Genomic DNA, 17,977 nt, shown 5'->3' on the forward strand with positions numbered 1-17,977 from the left:
ATGAAGCTCTTTGTCCCTGTGTGCATTTACAAACTGTAATCTGCTTTTTTTATGCCTTTTTTGGAGGAATGTCTTCTTCCTCTCTGAGCAGCCTTCCAGCCCATGTCGGTACAGGATTGGTTCCACTGTGGATAATGACTCTCTGACCAGCTTCAGCAGCATCTTCAGAAGGTCTTTAGCTTTTGTTCTGGGGTTGATTCGCACATATCGCACCAAAACACTTCAACTCTGGACACAGAACTCATCTCCTTCCTAATGATGGCTGGACATTCCCATGGTGTTTATACTTGTGTATAACTGTCTGAACAGATGAACGTGGAACCTTCAGACATCTGGAAACTGTACCCACGGATGAACCAGACTTGTGGCGTTTCACAATTCTCTTGCTGATATCTTGGCTGATGTCTTTGGATTTTCCCATGTTGTCACAGAAGGGAGCAGTGAGTTTGAGGTGTGCCTTAAAATCCATCCAGAGATGTGCTCCCAAGTAACTCAAAAGTCAGTGAAGCCATTAAAAGCTTCCAAAGCCATGACATCATCATCATGTGGACTTTCACAGCTAATCTGAAGGCGGAGCAATCTTATTGTACGTAAACGTGACTATGATTTTATTGCTGCACCAACCCACCAGAACACATTCCTCGTATTGTGTAAACTATTCTGATTCTGAGGAAAGTCATACAAAGTCTCTCTCTCATTTTTCTGGCATTTAGCAAATAGAAATAATGTTGGTGATCCTAACTGACCTAAAACAGGAAAAGTTTAGACACATTTAATGTCAGATAGTGAGAAAAAATAAAAGGTTTTATGTGTTTTATGCAGCATTTGTAAACTTGTGGTTTCAGCTGTGAGTGCAGTCCATTTGTCTTCAAACCACAGCTGTGCAGGTTTACTGTGTGCGTTGGATCATCGTCAAATCTTCTCCCAAGTTGCAGTTCTCTGGCCGACTGCATCAGACTGTCCTCCCTGTGCTTTCCTGCATTTACTTTACCCTCCACGGTTACTTCGGAGTCCAACTTTGCTGTTATGTGACAGTTTACATTAGCTTTAAGAGAAGGCAGCCAAAGTCCAGGACCCGATAAACAGACCCACTAACACCACCAGCTTTAAACTTGACGATGCACTTCCTCGGGTCTCCAGCAACACAAGCCTCAAGTAGGAAGCTTATCAGACGAACAGTCAGGAGCCGCCTGCGATGCACAAAGAACGGCAGACAAAGGACCAACAAAGACTCGACTAGAACCACAGTCGACCACCGACAGCAGCAGGACTAACATCCACCGCTTCGCTTTGGAGAACGTTCAGGTGGACGTGGACTACCTGATGGAGCAGCTAGATGGAGCAGAGGCATACAAGACCATGGGAGGAGAATAAGAAGCTACAGAGAGAGCAAAAGAAACTGCAAGAGGAGAATAAAAAAAATAAAAATCAGCAAAGAGCTGCAGGAAGAAAAGCAAACACTGCAGAACAATCCTCCTCCTGGATGAAAAAGCTTTTCCCGAGCGCACATTAACATCAAAGGGATCCTGGAGGAGGAGCAGAAAACATACGGAAGACTCCAGAAGTCGACTGGAAGAAGATTCTTTGAACGGAGGAGACCTAAGTTGAGCCTTCTGGACAGCGGACGAGACGTGATGTTTGCTCAGTTGGTCAAAATGTGAAGCACGGCGGTGGCAGCATCATTGCAGCAGGTCCGAGGAGGCTTGTAAAAAAGCAGAGGGGAAAGCGAAAGCAGCGCGATGGGAGTCTGCAAGAGAACTGTGGCTTGGGATGTTTGTTTTTCATGACGACAGTGACCCAAACCGTACAGCCAAAGCTCCACCAAAATGGTTCCTATTTATAGTTTGACTTGTTCTCTTTCCTTCCTGATGCTTTGTTCTACCTCCACTGCTGCAACAAATGAGCTTCCACGCTGGTGGTGAAGAAAAAAGTGCAATCTAATCTAAAGGAAACAAGGTCACTGCTCCGGAGTGGCTGAGTCAGAGCCCAGACCTCAATCCAGCTGTGAATTTGCGGCTGGACTTGAAAAGGGTCGTTGAACTCACAGCTGATTGAGATCTANAGGTGGACGTGGACTACCTGATGGAGCAGCTAGATGGAGCAGAGGAATACAAGACCATGGGAGGAGAATAAGAAGCTACAGAGAGAGCAAAAGAAACTGCAAGAGGAGAATAAAAAAAATAAAAATCAGCAAAGAGCTGCAGGAAGAAAAGCAAACACTGCAGAACAATCCTCCTCCTGGATGAAAAAGCTTTTCCCGAGCGCACATTAACATCAAAGGGATCCTGGAGGAGGAGCAGAAAACATACGGAAGACTCCAGAAGTCGACTGGAAGAAGATTCTTTGAACGGAGGAGACCTAAGTTGAGCCTTCTGGACAGCGGACGAGACGTGATGTTTGCTCAGTTGGTCAAAATGTGAAGCACGGCGGTGGCAGCATCATTGCAGCAGGTCCGAGGAGGCTTGTAAAAAAGCAGAGGGGAAAGCGAAAGCAGCGCGATGGGAGTCTGCAAGAGAACTGTGGCTTGGGATGTTTGTTTTTCATGACGACAGTGACCCAAACCGTACAGCCAAAGCTCCACCAAAATGGTTCCTATTTATAGTTTGACTTGTTCTCTTTCCTTCCTGATGCTTTGTTCTACCTCCACTGCTGCAACAAATGAGCTTCCACGCTGGTGGTGAAGAAAAAAGTGCAATCTAATCTAAAGGAAACAAGGTCACTGCTCCGGAGTGGCTGAGTCAGAGCCCAGACCTCAATCCAGCTGTGAATTTGCGGCTGGACTTGAAAAGGGTCGTTGAACTCACAGCTGATTGAGATCTATCTACACAGGCTCAATGCTGGGACTGCAGCCAAACAGGGATCTACTGAACAGTGACTTGGACAATAAGGGTTACAGACAGATAGACGCTTGATTGTCTTTGTGCAGAAGCAGCGAAACTTGTGTGGTAACTCACAGCAGTCTGCAATATGGATTAGTCTTAAAAAATAAAATAAAATGAATGAATGAAAGGGAAAAATGAATACACAGATGCACACATAGCACAGAGAAGTGCAAACTATAGTGTCAAGTAAACAGGTGGTACGTTGAATATTTAGTGTGTGAACAGAGTTGGGAGCTCCAAGCCGCTGCCTACATGTGTGCTGCCATCTTGCAAAAATACAAAATAAAATTTTTAAATTATGAATCATTATTATCTTTAAAACACACTAGTTTCGACTAGTAACTACTTTAAATCATGCGCCTGTACCAGCTGATCTCAGTAGTGTGGCGTCACGTCTCCACTTTGTTCTACTGGCACATGTGAGGTCTTTAGATCAACACAGATGTTGCTTAGACCAGTGGTTCTCAAACTAGGGGTCGGGACCCCCGTGGGGTTCCCAATGTAATTTCAGGAGGTCACCAAATAATTGTCAAAAAATAAAAATAAAAAAATGAAGCCTGCATTTATCAAATAAATGTGTATTAGAGCTGTCAAAATGAAAAGTCTAAACTTCTTCTCACTCCTTTTTTGAACTTTATGATTTGATTACGCAATATTATTATTCTTTTTTGCTCTTTTGAAAATTATTTTGTTTTCATATATTGTTTCCCTTTCATTTGTTCGAAATAAATTCAATTCATTCAAAAGAAAAATGTGTTAACGTAAAGAGATTAATCTGTGGAATTACCACATTAATTTTTAACACACTAATGCATCAACAACAAAGTTATGACTCATGAGATAATAAAAATTCAAACTGGGGGGACACGAACACAAACTTCTGTTATCTTGGGGGTCGTGGCTCAAACAGTTTGACTTACTTAGACAACACTGAAGGATCACGACAGGTGGAAGTGTGTTTCTATGGCCTTCCTGTTTTAGGTCAACCTGGTTTCAGGTCATATTTCTCTTTGGGTTTATTACTCCTGTCACGTTCTTTTCACATCGTCATTCTTGTTTATTAGAAAAACTGATTCGATTAATACCTGATTACTATATTACAGCAGATCTACCTCGTAAATCAGTGGTCACTGGGCCATGGAAACGATTTAACGACAAAAGAAAGAAAGAGAAGAACAGAGAGCAAAAGTCTCATGGCAATATTTGTCTTTGCATAAGTTCCATCCATCCATTATCTCTACTCCGCTCCATCCTCACTAGGGTCATGGGGGGCTGGAGTCTATCCCAGCTGACTCAGGGTGAAGGCAGGTTCACCTGGACAGGTCACCAGTCTATCACAGGGCTACACTTAGAGCAAGGGTCTCGAACTCCGGTCCTCGAGGGCCGCAATCCTGCAAGTTTTAGATGTTTCCTTCTTCCAACACACCTGATTCAAATGATCAGCTCAGCATCAAGCTCTGCAGAAGCCTGATAACGATCCTGATCATGTGGATCAGGTGTGTTGGAAGAAGGAAACATCTAAAACTTGCAGGATTGCGGCCCTCGAGGACCGGAGTTCGAGACCCCTGACTTAGAGACAGACAACCAAGCACACTCACATTCACACCTACAGACAATTTACAATCACCAATTAACCTCAACATGTTTTTGGACTGTGTGGGAGGAAGCCGGAGAACCCGGAGAGAACCCACGCTGCACGGGGAGAACATGGAGACTCCACGCAGGAAGATCAAGGTGGGACGCGAACCGGCGACCTTCTTGCTGTGAGGCAACGGTGCTAACCACCGAGCCACCTTGCAGCCTGCATAAGTTACATGATCAGTAAATACATTCAACAACGATGAAGCACAGAAACAGTGTAGGGTGAGTAAATATCTTTATTTTACATAACACACCATACCCATCTGTTAAAGGCCTTCACGAAGTCCACAATTTACATTTAAATAGGTTTCAGAATGAAAAACGACGTACCAAAAACATTAGCATCTTCTAGAAATCAGTAAACAACATTGACAGTAGTTGTTCGAGGCTGAACAGACATAAAAACAGAAAGCGTCCCACATCTAAACAATCACAACAAGTAAGAAAAACACGTGCTAACGTTAATATTTTGCTCTAACAGGAAGTTGCTGCTAAAGGCTTGTTATTAAAAGGCTCATTTTCCAACCTGTTAAAAGCCCGGACACGATCATAAAATCAGTTAGTCTATGTTTATAACAACACACGTGGCACAGTGAGTCAGGCACAGGATTGGTTTGACGTCGTTCAGGCAGGCTGCGGTGTCCAGCACAGATTTGAAAGTATTTAAGTGAAGCTCTGATCAAAACAGTTTCTCAAGAGCACGAACATCAGAAGAAGCCCTTATTAAAGAATCCAGAGGACTTGACAGTCTTCTTTAAAAAGATTCCCGTTACAGCGAACGAGTAGTTAAAGATGATCTGATGATCCTTGATGTTGGGAAACTGTTGAAAAGCCACGAGCGCAGAGAGGTAGAGAAGTTGTAGGAAAAATTCTTTGTAAATCTTGTACAAAACCGATTGATTTGTAAGTGAGTGACTGTTAAAAAATCAAAATCAAAATCAAAAAGGTCGCTCTAGCAGACAACAACTTGGAAAATGAGCCGTTAGGTGTGTCACCTGAGGCAGGAACAGAAGCCACTGTGGTGTGAGGTTACTAGAAGATGAAGCCAACAGTCTCTTGGAGTTAAGAGCAGAGGTGCGGTGGAGTTTCCACGACTGAACACAACATATTCTGCTAATTTCATGTGTCAAAAACATACTTGTGATGCTCGTTTGTGTCGGAGTTACTGGCCGACTTCTTCTGCGAACACACGTCCTGGCGATGCTAACGGGAGCTAACTGGCTAACACACAAACAGACAACGGTTAAGAAACATTATGCTGCGAGGTTTCCCACAGGAATTGCATTGATTAAAGGATTGCATTGAAACCGAGAGAACACTTGAATTCAGGCACGTGTGTTTCTAAAACGCTTCGAAGCGAGAGAGGGGAGTCGTTGTGTGCGCTGCGACTTTTTAGCTATGCTTGTAAATCTTGAAATAAACGGGCGACCCGAGAAAGGAGCGGTTAGGGTGTTTACCATGCGGGCGGGAACCACCCTACGCTTATTTTCACTGTGACTGTCTAAGAAGCACAAAAAAATTACCTCAAAAAAGTAGAGCCTGCTGCAGCCACTTCTTACTTTCCCATCCTCCTGAACCAAACATGTTGGCAGACATTTCTTCCCCAAGTTCCCGTTCTATTATTAGACGGGTTGACTGGAGTCATAGTTCATTTTTAAAGCCCAGGGAGGGATTTCAGCTCCTCACAAACAGGCTTTTGTAAAGGCTGAGTTCAGTAAAACGGCCCCGGCGTTACGCTATCTGGGGGCTTGTAAAACAGCTGTAAAATACAGGTGTGTCTGGCAAGCTGAAGCATACATCAACACAAGTATATATAAAACACCTACATCTTATTGATCAATACACTGAGCTGACAATAAAATAAAATTAAAAAAAAAAACGCCCTTTGAATGCCTCTAACTGGAACTACTCTCCGTACTTCCTGCTCACACATAACTATAGATAACGTGCTGCGTTCGTTTGCTATCACCTGATCCCGGTCGATACGCACCCTGACAACAACCCATAAAAGCGATCGCATGTGTGCACAATCTTATTGGTGATTTATTCGGAGTAGAACTCGAGCGTACGATGCAGCTGAATGAAAAGCAGCTGCTCAATCTTTCATCTCTTTGCTGCTGGATTGCTCGCGGCCATTGTTTGAGCGTGACGCGGCGCTGGCAGCCGTCCAGCCTCCAGTTGAACCAACATCGGAAACAATAGTTCAAGGACATCTGTCACCACTTCTGCTTTCAAACCGTTTCATGAAAGTCCCCGCTGAACCCCGAGAGGAGAACTGATTTCTCACTTTGACAGCTCAAACGGAAGTGGTGCGATGTTGAAATTTACTCAAGAACTCTGTGCAGGTAGTTTATGCTTCTTTATATGTAAAAAAAAAAAAAAACCTGCAGTGACTGGATGCTTTGAAGTAGGAGTGGGACAGAATACAATAATGCCGATACGTCTCATAGCGCTTCCTTTTGTGATACATCAATAATATACTGGCACCAAATATTGACTCCTTGTGGCGGCGCTTATTAAACTAAGTTAACTGGCTCGCAGTGAAGAAGAAACTGACACTGACTGAACGTCCAATAGAAACGTGTCTGTGAAGATTCCCAGTCATCCAGGTCCTGGTTGTTCTCGTGGATTAATCGTAGCAACTGGACTTGCTTGAGTTCCTTGAAGACGTTTCATCCAAGAGGCTTCATCAGTTCTGACTGACTAGTTGGGAGTTCCACATACCTACATCCTTAAGGAGCCAGCAAGTAAGTTTCTGGAACTCCCAACTAGTCAGTCAGAACTGATGAAGAGGTCTTCAAGGAACTCAAGCAAATCCAGCTGCTACGATTAATCCACCAGAAACAGTCCAATAGACAGAGTTCCAGCTTTTTGCTTGTTTGAACCAAACACAGACATCACGATGCATCGCAGATTGTTGTCTTGCAGGATGTCGATTGCTGCTGTATCGTCGGTAACATCTCCAAGATCGCCACCTCTACTTTGTGGACCGACAGTTTGCAACCAGCTGCCAGTTAAATCCTGCTTAAACCGTGTCACGTTTTTTTCATTCTTGACAGCGCTGTGGAATCCTGCCACACCGGTACCGGTCTGCAGGGTAGTTTTAACGCTGTTCCACAAACACCACCAGCAAAGGTCGTGGAAGCAATCGACCTACAGATTACAGATCGTTTGTTTTGGCACCTAGAATTTATTTTGAGAGAAAGTTTCAACATGTATATAAGTAGGTGGGGGGATACGTTTTCCTGGATTACAGGAGTAAAATAACTGCGCATGTAGTTTATTGTACTCGTAACAACAGCTGAACCATCTTGACATTAAAAACTGACCTAAAAGTTCCCTGTTGATTCAGGCTGCTCATCCAGAGATCAGGTGATGAACATCTTGAAGCAGTTATTCTCAAAGATTAAACGGAGACTTTCATTGTCTAGCTTGTAAACCTCCAGTCCCATCGGATACGTTAAATGACAATAAATAAGTGGGTCTAATTCGGTTGGACCTCCCTTTTTGCCTTCTTCTCTCCGCTGGCTTTCAGCGAAGACCTACAACATGCACCGTCGAGTGCTTTTGCTTTTATTGAGATTTAGAGCCTCTTAATGCTTCTCACTTACTGTCAAGAGATTCGTTTGTCTTTCTCTCCTTCTTAAAAGACTTCCTTTTTAAACACTTCCTTCCTCCCATTTTTCTTAAAAATCGCCCGTCAGGGGTTTCATATTCTCAGAGAAAGTAGGGATTAGAAGCATTTTGCAGCAAAACTATGTACAAAAAAAACCAAACTAAAAACTAGAGCAAAAATAAAACAAAAGGTGTTGTTTTAAGCGGGTTTGTTCGAGCCCAGCCATGCTGAGACGGCTTTGAACTTAATGCTTTTTTTTTAAATTAAAGAATGCAGCTCATAAGATTGAGTCGAGGCGTGGCAGCCGTGTGACCGGTGGAGCTGTTGATTGTTTTTGTGTGTGGTCTAATGGAAGGTGAGAACCGCAGATCACTTGTCTGGCATTTAGGGGATCTTTGCTTCTTCAGTGCGAGTCAATAGCTAAGTTGGCTGAGATTTCCCTTTGATTTAGTTTCACCGTTTCTGTCTTGTTGTGCTTTTGCCACCATGCGTTCAGGATGACGGGCCCTCGGGGGGGGAAATATCTGTGCAGCTGCGTTTAAAGCAGCTTCTTGGACTGAGACTGAGCGGCGCCTTTGGAAGGTGTTTTGGTGTCAGCTGAGAGGAGCGTCATGATGTCTTGGAGAGCTTTGCTTATCTGAGCTCCAAACCTGTGAGAGTCCTGGAAGAAAATAAATAAATAATAATGTGGAGTTAATAACAAGTGTTGTGAGGAGAAATCGAAAAAGGGAAGACAATCCAAAACCACATTGACAGAGAGCAGAAGTTAACGACCTCTGATGATTACATTTTTGAGAAGAAAGCTGATTTGAGAGTCAGTATGGCAGCTTTTTTTTCGTTTTTTGCATAAACCTTTAAATAAACCAACCATAAAAATTCCCTCTTTTCTCTCAGAATCTCTGAATGATTCGACAGTAAAAAAAAAAAAAAAGATAGCGAGAAAGGAAGTGAAAACAACGAGTGACAGTCTCGTCTGTCCTGTCATGTGTTTTGTGGTTTAAGAACAAATGAAAGCTGACGTCTTGAAAGCTAGACACTACTTACTTACTTACTGTGATTCACTGGAATTTCTTTTGTAAATGATAAAGCTGCGTGGGTTAAGCATTAAGCCTGAATGATTAAAAAGTAGCAGTCCTCCACTGTTTTTGTTTATTTTGATTGATCGTGTTAATATCATCTGCATGCTCTGTAGGTTTTTGTAATTACAAGCTGTGGCGTTGAGTCACTGCACAGATACACCGACGTGGGTACGAACGTGTCGAAACAAGTCTGACAGCATCTCCCCGAAAAATCCACTTTCGACACAACTAAACGGCATTCTCAGTTATGTTCTGAGGCACTTTCTCCTGGCTTACTGTAGCTTGAGACATTTCTAATCAACATGTTTTTTGCCATTGATTGTACTGCTCTACATATATTAGATGGGAAGAGGTGGTGTCCAAATAAATTAAGGAGAAACGTTGTGAAATTTCTCATACATGAACCCAATCTGCACTATTCTCCTAAACCTAACCGAGCAGTTTTGGTTAACCAAGCTTTGTAAGTTCATAAACATTGTTACGGTGTCGACCGAAACGTGACATGCTCCTGAACCTGAACCAAACAGCCAGCGACCAGCCAAAGTAAACAGTGAAAGCGAAACTTCAGTCGAAGAATAAAGGGACTTCACAGGACATTAAAGCTCTGTTGTTGGTCGTTCTCACTAATGTCTCCTTACTTTCCTGAATGTGTGTGTTTTAAAACAGAAGCCCTTTAGAAGTACAAATGGGTTATTCAGGCACAAGACTATCAAGTTTCACTGGTAATCCGCTAAATAAGCATCGGCTCAGAACAATGAATCATGCGTAAAACCGGTCTTCAGTAGAAGCTACAACCTGATGGAGAGGTTTTCTGTTGCTTCAAGACATTTATAGCTTGTTAGCATGTTTCCGCAGAACATGTGAACCACACAGGAAGTGCAGGATGTCATCGCTTGACTGGGAGTTGAGAAGCATGCTGTCACTTTTTGTGAAATGCTTCCACATAACAAAAAAGGATTTCCACATCATTGCATCATTTATAAGTCAGCGACAGTTCAGGAGACACTGATATCCCTGTTGTCCTCAATGTAGTTGTGAAGAACTTTCATGTTTTTCACAATCCCAGTCAGACTGGACATTAGCTGACCGTCACAGATGTGCATTAATTAGGACCGAAGGTAACTGAAAATGATTTCACCTTCTCCACTTCATAACTGATACATTCACTTGAATATCTCTGTCTGATATTGTTTTAATTCACTCATCAGTACCCTTTCTAAAAAGTAGGGACAGTGACAAAGGCTTTACTTACAGTCTCACTGAAGGAGTGCTTGGACGACACGTGGAAGTTGATCATGTCCTCACCCACAATGATGTAGGAAACCCCGTAGCCGTCATCAGCAACCTGACGGGACGGAGATCATAAGAGACACCGGCTGTTAAATTACACCATCCATCCATCCATCCATCCATTCATTATCTACACACCGCTTAATCCTCACTAGGGTCGTGGGGGACTGGAGTCTATCCCAGCTGACTGACAGGTCACCAGCCTATCACAGGGCTACACTTAGAGACAGACAACCAAGCACACTCACATTCACACCTACGGACAATTTAGAATCACCAATTAACCTCAACATGCTTTTGGACTGTGTGGGAGGAAGCCTGAGAACCCGGAGAGAACCCACGCTGCACGAGGAGAACATGCAAACTCCTCGCAGAAAGATCCCGGGCGGCGCTCTTCTAGCTGAGAGGCGACGATGCTAACCACCGAGCCACCTTGCAGCTCCTAAATTACATCACAATATAAAACCAAGCACCGCTGACATTTCAAGAGTTCAAGAGTTTCAAGAGTTTTTTTTTTTGTTTTTTTTTTTTATTGTCATATGCACAGCAAAACAGGTAGTTGTACTACACAATGAAATTCTTACTCTGTTCAATCCCCCGAAAAAGACGATACATTAAAAATAAATAAAACAAGCCAATAAGAACAGAATAAACAATTTAAAAACAACAATAAAGTGTTGCAGTGTTACAAATGTGTGCGTGTGTTGTGAACTCGAGGAAAGTGCTACTCACGGGTCCGAATCCTCCACCGAGTGATATGTAGTCCGGGTGGTTCTTCAGATCGAACAGCTCCATCTGCTGAACGGGGGTCTGACTGGTCGACAGGCGCCAAGGCTCAGACAAAACCTGCAGGTGAGGGACAAAAGACAGATCTGTCCAGTCAAAGGGAATAATGAATTATCAGAATGACTCTCTCTCTTGTGATTTTAGGATTTGGACTCCTCCTCTCCAATCATCACTTAATACAGATTCTACAGATGTTCTTTGGGGCTATCATGTGAGCGGAGCTGTGGCGTTCTTAAGCTAATGGGACTGATTCAAAAAGACGTGGACACTTAGTTTGTGTCTGCGTTTACCTCTTTGAGAAAAGGCGAGTCCACCCCCAAGTATTTAGACACCACATAGAGGCAGAACAGGTGCCTGTCAATTCCCGCTCCGGTCATGGCCATCCTGTAAAGGTTCTGGTGCTTCTCAGAAGCCAGTCGGAAGAGACGTCTGCATTTCTCCTCTCCCTGTCAAAGCCCATCACATTTTCATCACATTCCTTATCGCAGCTTATAAAGAAATAAGCAAGAAACGGCAAAGTTGCAGATATTAAACAACACAGAACGACAGAAAACACACTAATAACAAACTCATTTTCATTTTTTGGCACTTTAACTCTTTATAGGACACTCGTTGAAATACTTGAAAATTGGTGGATATAAGAGGACATTTTTCATTTTTTGACTTTTCAAAAAAGTTTTAGATTTAGGCTGCAAATCAAAGTCAAAGCAGTTATCAGATGCCTTTTCTCACCCACCAAGGGTAAAAAAAAAAGAAAATCCAACTAATATGTGGATAAATAACTGTAAAATAAATAAATAAAAATAAATACACACAAAAACTCGTGATTGGTCAGAGGCCACAGAGACTTTGTTGTGATGTAGCCTGACCTTCGTTGATTGGCTGAATGAAGTCATGTGATTCTGCCCCCTGCCATTTCAAAGCCTGTAGAACAGGGGTGGGCAATCCTGGTCCTCGAGAGCCAAAATCCTGCATGTTTTAGATGTGTCCCTCTTCCAACACACCTGATTCAAATGATCAGGATCGTTACCAGGCTCCTGCAGAGCTTGACGATGAGCTGATCATTTGAATCAGGTGTGATAGAAGAGGGAAACATCTAAAACATGCAGGACTGTGACCCTCGAGGACCAGGATTGCCCATCCCTGCTGTAGAAGTTACCATAAATGGCTCCTTGCTTGATAAAGGGTAAAGGAGTGACCACATCTAAAGTTTACCGAGTAAAATTAAAAGTTTTCTGATACTTCTGATCAAAGCTTAGGACCCAACCTGACGACGGCTGCTACATCACAAATGATTGAGCTGTTTGAGGTGCAGACAAAAGTGGAGTGCGGCGTGCTGTTTGATCCTGACCCACCCAGTCTGCGTCTGGGATTAATGATTAAACACTGTCGTAATGCGTTACCGTGTACAGCTGCCTCCCTTTAAAGACGCAAACATAAATCTTGCAGCTGTTGGAAGAGATTCAATAAACTCAGACGGCAGACTCAGCAGTGAGCTCCTGTTAATGTTTACATCCAGTGGCTCCTCGTGTCACATGAAACTAATCTGTTACAGACTCTTCATTGGGTCTTACAGGCATTCTAGTCTGTAATAGATGTTAAACTGTAGAGCAAAAGGTAAAATCAAACAGTACAAGAAAGACTCTGGGCAGGTGTGTGTGTTTTGCACTCTGGAATGTTTATGGACCTGTACATGCTTCATCTGATTTGGTTTGGGATCGAATGGCATGAGACAAATCCTGAGGAAGGCTGTCTCACGTGAAAAGCAGGCTGCGACAAGGAGCATGTTGATTTTATACAGACAGCATTATCAAGTTGTTTGTGAGTACCTCTCCAGCCTCCAGAGCTTTGATGAAGGCAGAGCTCTCGTTGGAGCAGGATCGCACGGTCTCCGTCCGGCCCTCCCTGAACAGACGGGTCATCGATGCCTCGTAGGTTAGACAGAAACCACAGCGATCCTGGAGACACAAAAGAATGAGGAGGAGGGGGGGGGTAAGTAAGACAGTAGAAATATAAAACAGATGGAAACTTGGGGCTTGTGAATATTTGCTGGCTGCCTCAGCAGACATTTCTGACGACAGACGAATCAGACTTGTTAAACTCTGAGTCAGTCAGGTCAGACAGGAGTAGAGACGCACTGAAGATGAAGGGCAATTAAATCAAAGGAAGGCAAGAAATCAGGGGGGATAACAGAAACAGACATGAAGATAAACAGGAAAGACAAGAAGAAAATGGCCACAGAGATTTGTCCAGGAAACATGCTTGAGGAAAAGTTTCCAGGCGGACATTACAAATACACAAATATAAAAAGAATAAATAAATAAACGCTTCTCAAAAGACAGCTGAATAGAAAGGAAGGCAGAGTTCAGGTAACAGGAAAGCACTCGTGACTCGATGATCCAACACTAAATATAAAACCTTCTTTTATGTCGGATTGTCAAGACGGAGGTCGAGATACAAGGAGGGCTTGATGCTGGAAGGCTCATTTGTTGTTAATATTCATTGTTCATAGTTCTTATAATAACTAGGAGGGCTGGTCCCAACAGCACTTTCTGGTCTCTGGATATTCAGGCCCAATTAATGATGAATATACGAGTATTCGGCGCAATCGAGGGGCACTTCCACCCCGTAGGAGCGCTCTGATGGGATGGAAGTGGCCGGAACGCACAGGCAGTACTTGGCTGCTGATGCTAGTCGAGGATAGCCGTCACACTTCTGTGCATGCGGGACACTTTTGGGTTGTATGAAGTTCACACAGCAGATCACATACAAGTCGCATTTAATTGGAAATGTGAACGAACTCGCAAAAAAAAAAAAATCACAAAAATGTCGGAATTGAGCATCAAGTCCTGCAGTGTGAACGTAGCCAATCTGTGGGATTGTTCAGTCAGATAATCCGCCGTTATCCTGATTGGTGACATAAAATGTCATGTCGGAGTCAGAATCCAGGCTGTCGGTTTGTTAAGGCTGTTTTTTTAAGGATTCCATTTGTTTTTTTCCTAAAAACCTGTTGGACAGAAAGGTTTAGGATTGTTAAAGGTCGGATTATCGAGTCACGACTGCACACACCATCCAAACAGTTGATAATGACCAAAACTTCTGTAAACAAGTATTCACAGTTATCTTGTAGTAGGAGAATCTATTTACTTGTAAATCAATAAATTCGACTGCAATTCAGTCTGTATTAACAACAGAGACCAACGCGTTGACATTTGGACGTCTTTATGTGGATTATTAGTGCACATAGCATTTCCTTTCACATCCAGGCGCAGTTGTTGAGTTTCTACATAAGACTGGAGAACAGGAGAAGAGAACCAGCACAAACTGACGTAAAACAACATGTGATTACACATTACAGTAGGTTTTAGGTTGTACCACCCAGCCCTGGAAGGACAGCGAACACTACAAAAGATGTGCAGGGGAAAACACCTGAATTTATCTCTTCTTGGCTTGTTAAAGGCTTAGTCAGGTCTACAAACCAGCAAAAATATGTTTTATATCTGTGAGCATAACCAGTTAGTATATAAGTCTGTACTGCTCCAACCAGTGCAGATAATATAACGGGGCAATGAATGCAAATCTGATCTGTGCATATAGAAGGTGCTCAGCCAGAGACAACTTCTGGCCGTAAGTGTGTCAAGCGTGTACGAGTGACATCCTACATTCTGAGACTGTAGGAACACAGCTGCATAAATCAGTAACAGAAGCAGTATTTGGTTAGAGAAGAGCATCTGAATTCAATTAGAGGGAAGACGTAACAGTCCCAAGGCAGAGCGAGTGTCAGCTCATCCGCCTCAAAAGCAGCAGCCACATGTGGTAGCACTTTGTTGTAAAGTCGGCTTTAGGAACTGTACATGTCGGATTTAGTGCACATTTTATAACTGAACATTAACGCCTGGCCAGCGGGAGAGCTGCAGGTAGTCGTACCTGGACATGGTACAGAGCAAATAGTACTTTATCTCAAATTAGTTTGTAAAGAGTTTCTTCACAACAGGAAGTTAGTGGAAACCTCTGAGGGGTCTAAATTACGGGAAATTAGTCCCTGACTGGGTTTTTGGGGGTGAGACTTGCAGCACTATTCTGATTGGTCGAGAACACGCAGCATTTTATTCCAGCCAGCATTTTATTAATCTGTAGCTGTATATGTTTCTGTGTATTATGCTGTAACGCACCAGAAGAAAGTGACAATAAAGTACAGCACATGCAAACATGGAAGAGTTTTAAACATAGTGACATCTGATATCTGTAGACAAACGTGTGAAACATCCTTCCTCAAGATGCAAAGAGCCTGATTTCTCATTGGTTTTAATGAGGTTATGTAAATGCAACTCCTTCCATGATTCTTTCCCTTCCAGTACTTTCAATGCACCACTGTCATCATGAATGAAGGTGCACAACTGGCCGACAATCAACCATCAACATCTCTATTGGCAATCAGTCAACAGGAATCAAAGTATGTGCAGGAAAACGTTAAACTAAGTTGTTCTGTTTTCACCATGCCTGCTGTTTCTTTGTCTAAGGTTACAGCTGGCTTTGCAGTTTTCAGACTTATCAGGTTTCTGGATTGAAATCTGATACAACATTTCTTATCACGATTTTGTGTTTGCACGCATCACGCCGTTACCCTGTAGTACGCCAGCTGCAGGCTGATCTGGATGAACGCGTCGGGGCTGATCCGACACTTCTTGATCCGTCCTTTTCCGAACTCTCTGAAGGGGAACACATGGCAGTCCACGTCATCCGCCAGCGCCTGGGCAACAGCCAGAGAGCTGAGGGCCTGAGTTTGAACCTGAGAGACAGAGAAACACAGACTTTAGACTTTCACTGACATTACATGCAGAGATGTTGGCATGAAGCCAAAGGAAAGACCGTTCACATTTGCTTCATTTCTGGCACAAAAACAAGAAAACCAGTTTTGATAAGAAGTCACCACACTGAAGGCATTTTGCACTGGTAGGAGTGGAAAGGCAGATTTAAGGTGTCTTCAAAAGAGCTCGCAACATGTTCACTGCAATTTCAGCTTGCTTGGCGGTTGGTGCTGATGTAACACGCTTCTTTACACGCCAGCAAAAAACAAACAAACGTAGCGCTTTTCTGTAAATACTAGGAACACATATAGCATTTGGTTTACTACAGCAACAGCTCATTAAGCAATCAGCGTCTGGGATCACTTTCACACACGTTCTCATGACCCCAGGACTCTTAACATAACACTGCTAACATCAGCATGTCGACACGGTCATTGTTAGTAGATTGCTGTGGCGACATTAGCTTCTATCGCAAGATCACTGCAGTCTCACAGAGCTGCTCGCAAACCAACACACAATTAATGCTTTTAATAAACAAACTTTAATCTGCAAACAACACTGTAGACAGGAAGCAAACGATTACAGTACGAGGTGTGTCAGAAAACATCCAGGACTGGTGTCACAAAATATACATTTCAAATCCAAACTACAAACCCCCCCTTTGAAGTAATTTCTAACACACTTCCCAGCCTTCACGCCGCCATGCACTCCTGGAAGGATTCCTCCAGGATCCTCCTCAGCTCCGTCGTCACAGCCATCTTGATGTCGTCCACGTCTTCAAAGCGGGTCCCCTTGATGACCTCCTTGAGCTCGGGGAAGAGGAAACAATCCCACGGAGCCAGGTGGGGTGAGTAGGGAGGTTGCTCCAGCACGGCCATGTTTTTTTCTCAGCCAGGAACTGTCGGATGCTCAGGGCGTTGTTGCCATGGTGAAGCAGCCACGACTGGTCCTGCCACAACTCTCGCCTCTTCACTGAACCAAGCAAACGCTGTAGGATCTCTTTGTAGATGTGCTGGTTGATCATCTGAAGGGGTTTGAAATCTATCTTCTCTGACACACCTCGTATATTGGAATTTCACGGTGACATTCCTTGCTTTCCTTTTTCCCCTTTCCACTACATATCTTACTTTTTAACAGCCACCTACACTTTAAACATTGGGAAATCCACCAACAAACACACTTCTATATCGCGTAGATCTTTGAGCCTTGCATGAGCAACGAAAGGACTGCACCTCACTGCTAAAGACAGACAAATAGCACTTCTACATACGACTCCAGGCCGAATTTGTGAGAAAACTGCTCAAACAAGCCCAATAACGTCTTGTTCTTAGCTGAATTTAAGAAAAAAAATTCAATTGTGACCATTAACAATTTGAGTGTATAACCTGACACACAACACACCACCTTGGTAAAAGACAACTGGTTGACATTTAACAACAGAAATGGGAAAATTAGAACAACTGCATTGTGAATTCAGCTGCATTCAGATCAGAGAGGGCGGGTCGGAACAACCTCAACCCCTTATTGCAAACAAATGCGAAGACAAGGCTTTGTACATTCACCAAGGAATCTAAAGTTACAGGGACTTGAGATTTCAACAAAAATGTTGTGTAAAAATGGTGTAAAGTCGGAGGAAAAGCAGGTGTGAGATTACAAACTTGTTAGACACACACACGGCAGGTATATCGTCAGCAGGTTATCTCGATGCATGAACATGAAGCATGACACCAACTGTAATACTTTCCCTTCTCTGCATTGTTTGAACATTGCCAAAAGGGTTTTTTTTTTGTTATTTTAAAAGAAGAACAGTTGAGTCACGAAATAGTGAAAGAAACAGGAAGTGTTGTTTTTTCGGAAAACACCCTTTAATCTTAT

The 17,977-nt window shown here is 43.1% G+C and overlaps 1 protein-coding gene across 1 annotated transcript in view; it reads right to left on the minus strand.

Annotated features, from left to right (window-relative positions):
* Nucleotides 1-8,399: 8,399 nt before the first annotated feature.
* cpt1a2b (carnitine palmitoyltransferase 1A2b) overlaps nucleotides 8,400-17,977 on the minus strand; it is a 54,857-nt gene continuing 45,279 nt past the window's right edge. Inside the window, exons 14-19 of the mRNA XM_008283715.1 lie at nucleotides 15,919-16,083; nucleotides 13,124-13,252; nucleotides 11,585-11,740; nucleotides 11,241-11,354; nucleotides 10,471-10,563; nucleotides 8,400-8,800 (exon numbers count right to left, since the gene is read on the minus strand). Coding sequence (XP_008281937.1) covers nucleotides 8,678-8,800; nucleotides 10,471-10,563; nucleotides 11,241-11,354; nucleotides 11,585-11,740; nucleotides 13,124-13,252; nucleotides 15,919-16,083 — 780 coding nt within the window. The 3' untranslated portion in view covers nucleotides 8,400-8,677. The remainder of the gene's footprint in view (nucleotides 8,801-10,470; nucleotides 10,564-11,240; nucleotides 11,355-11,584; nucleotides 11,741-13,123; nucleotides 13,253-15,918; nucleotides 16,084-17,977) is intronic.

This window comes from Stegastes partitus, unplaced genomic scaffold (genome assembly GCF_000690725.1).
Source record: "Stegastes partitus isolate 25-593 unplaced genomic scaffold, Stegastes_partitus-1.0.2 Scaffold324, whole genome shotgun sequence".
NCBI lineage: Eukaryota > Metazoa > Chordata > Actinopteri > Pomacentridae > Stegastes > Stegastes partitus.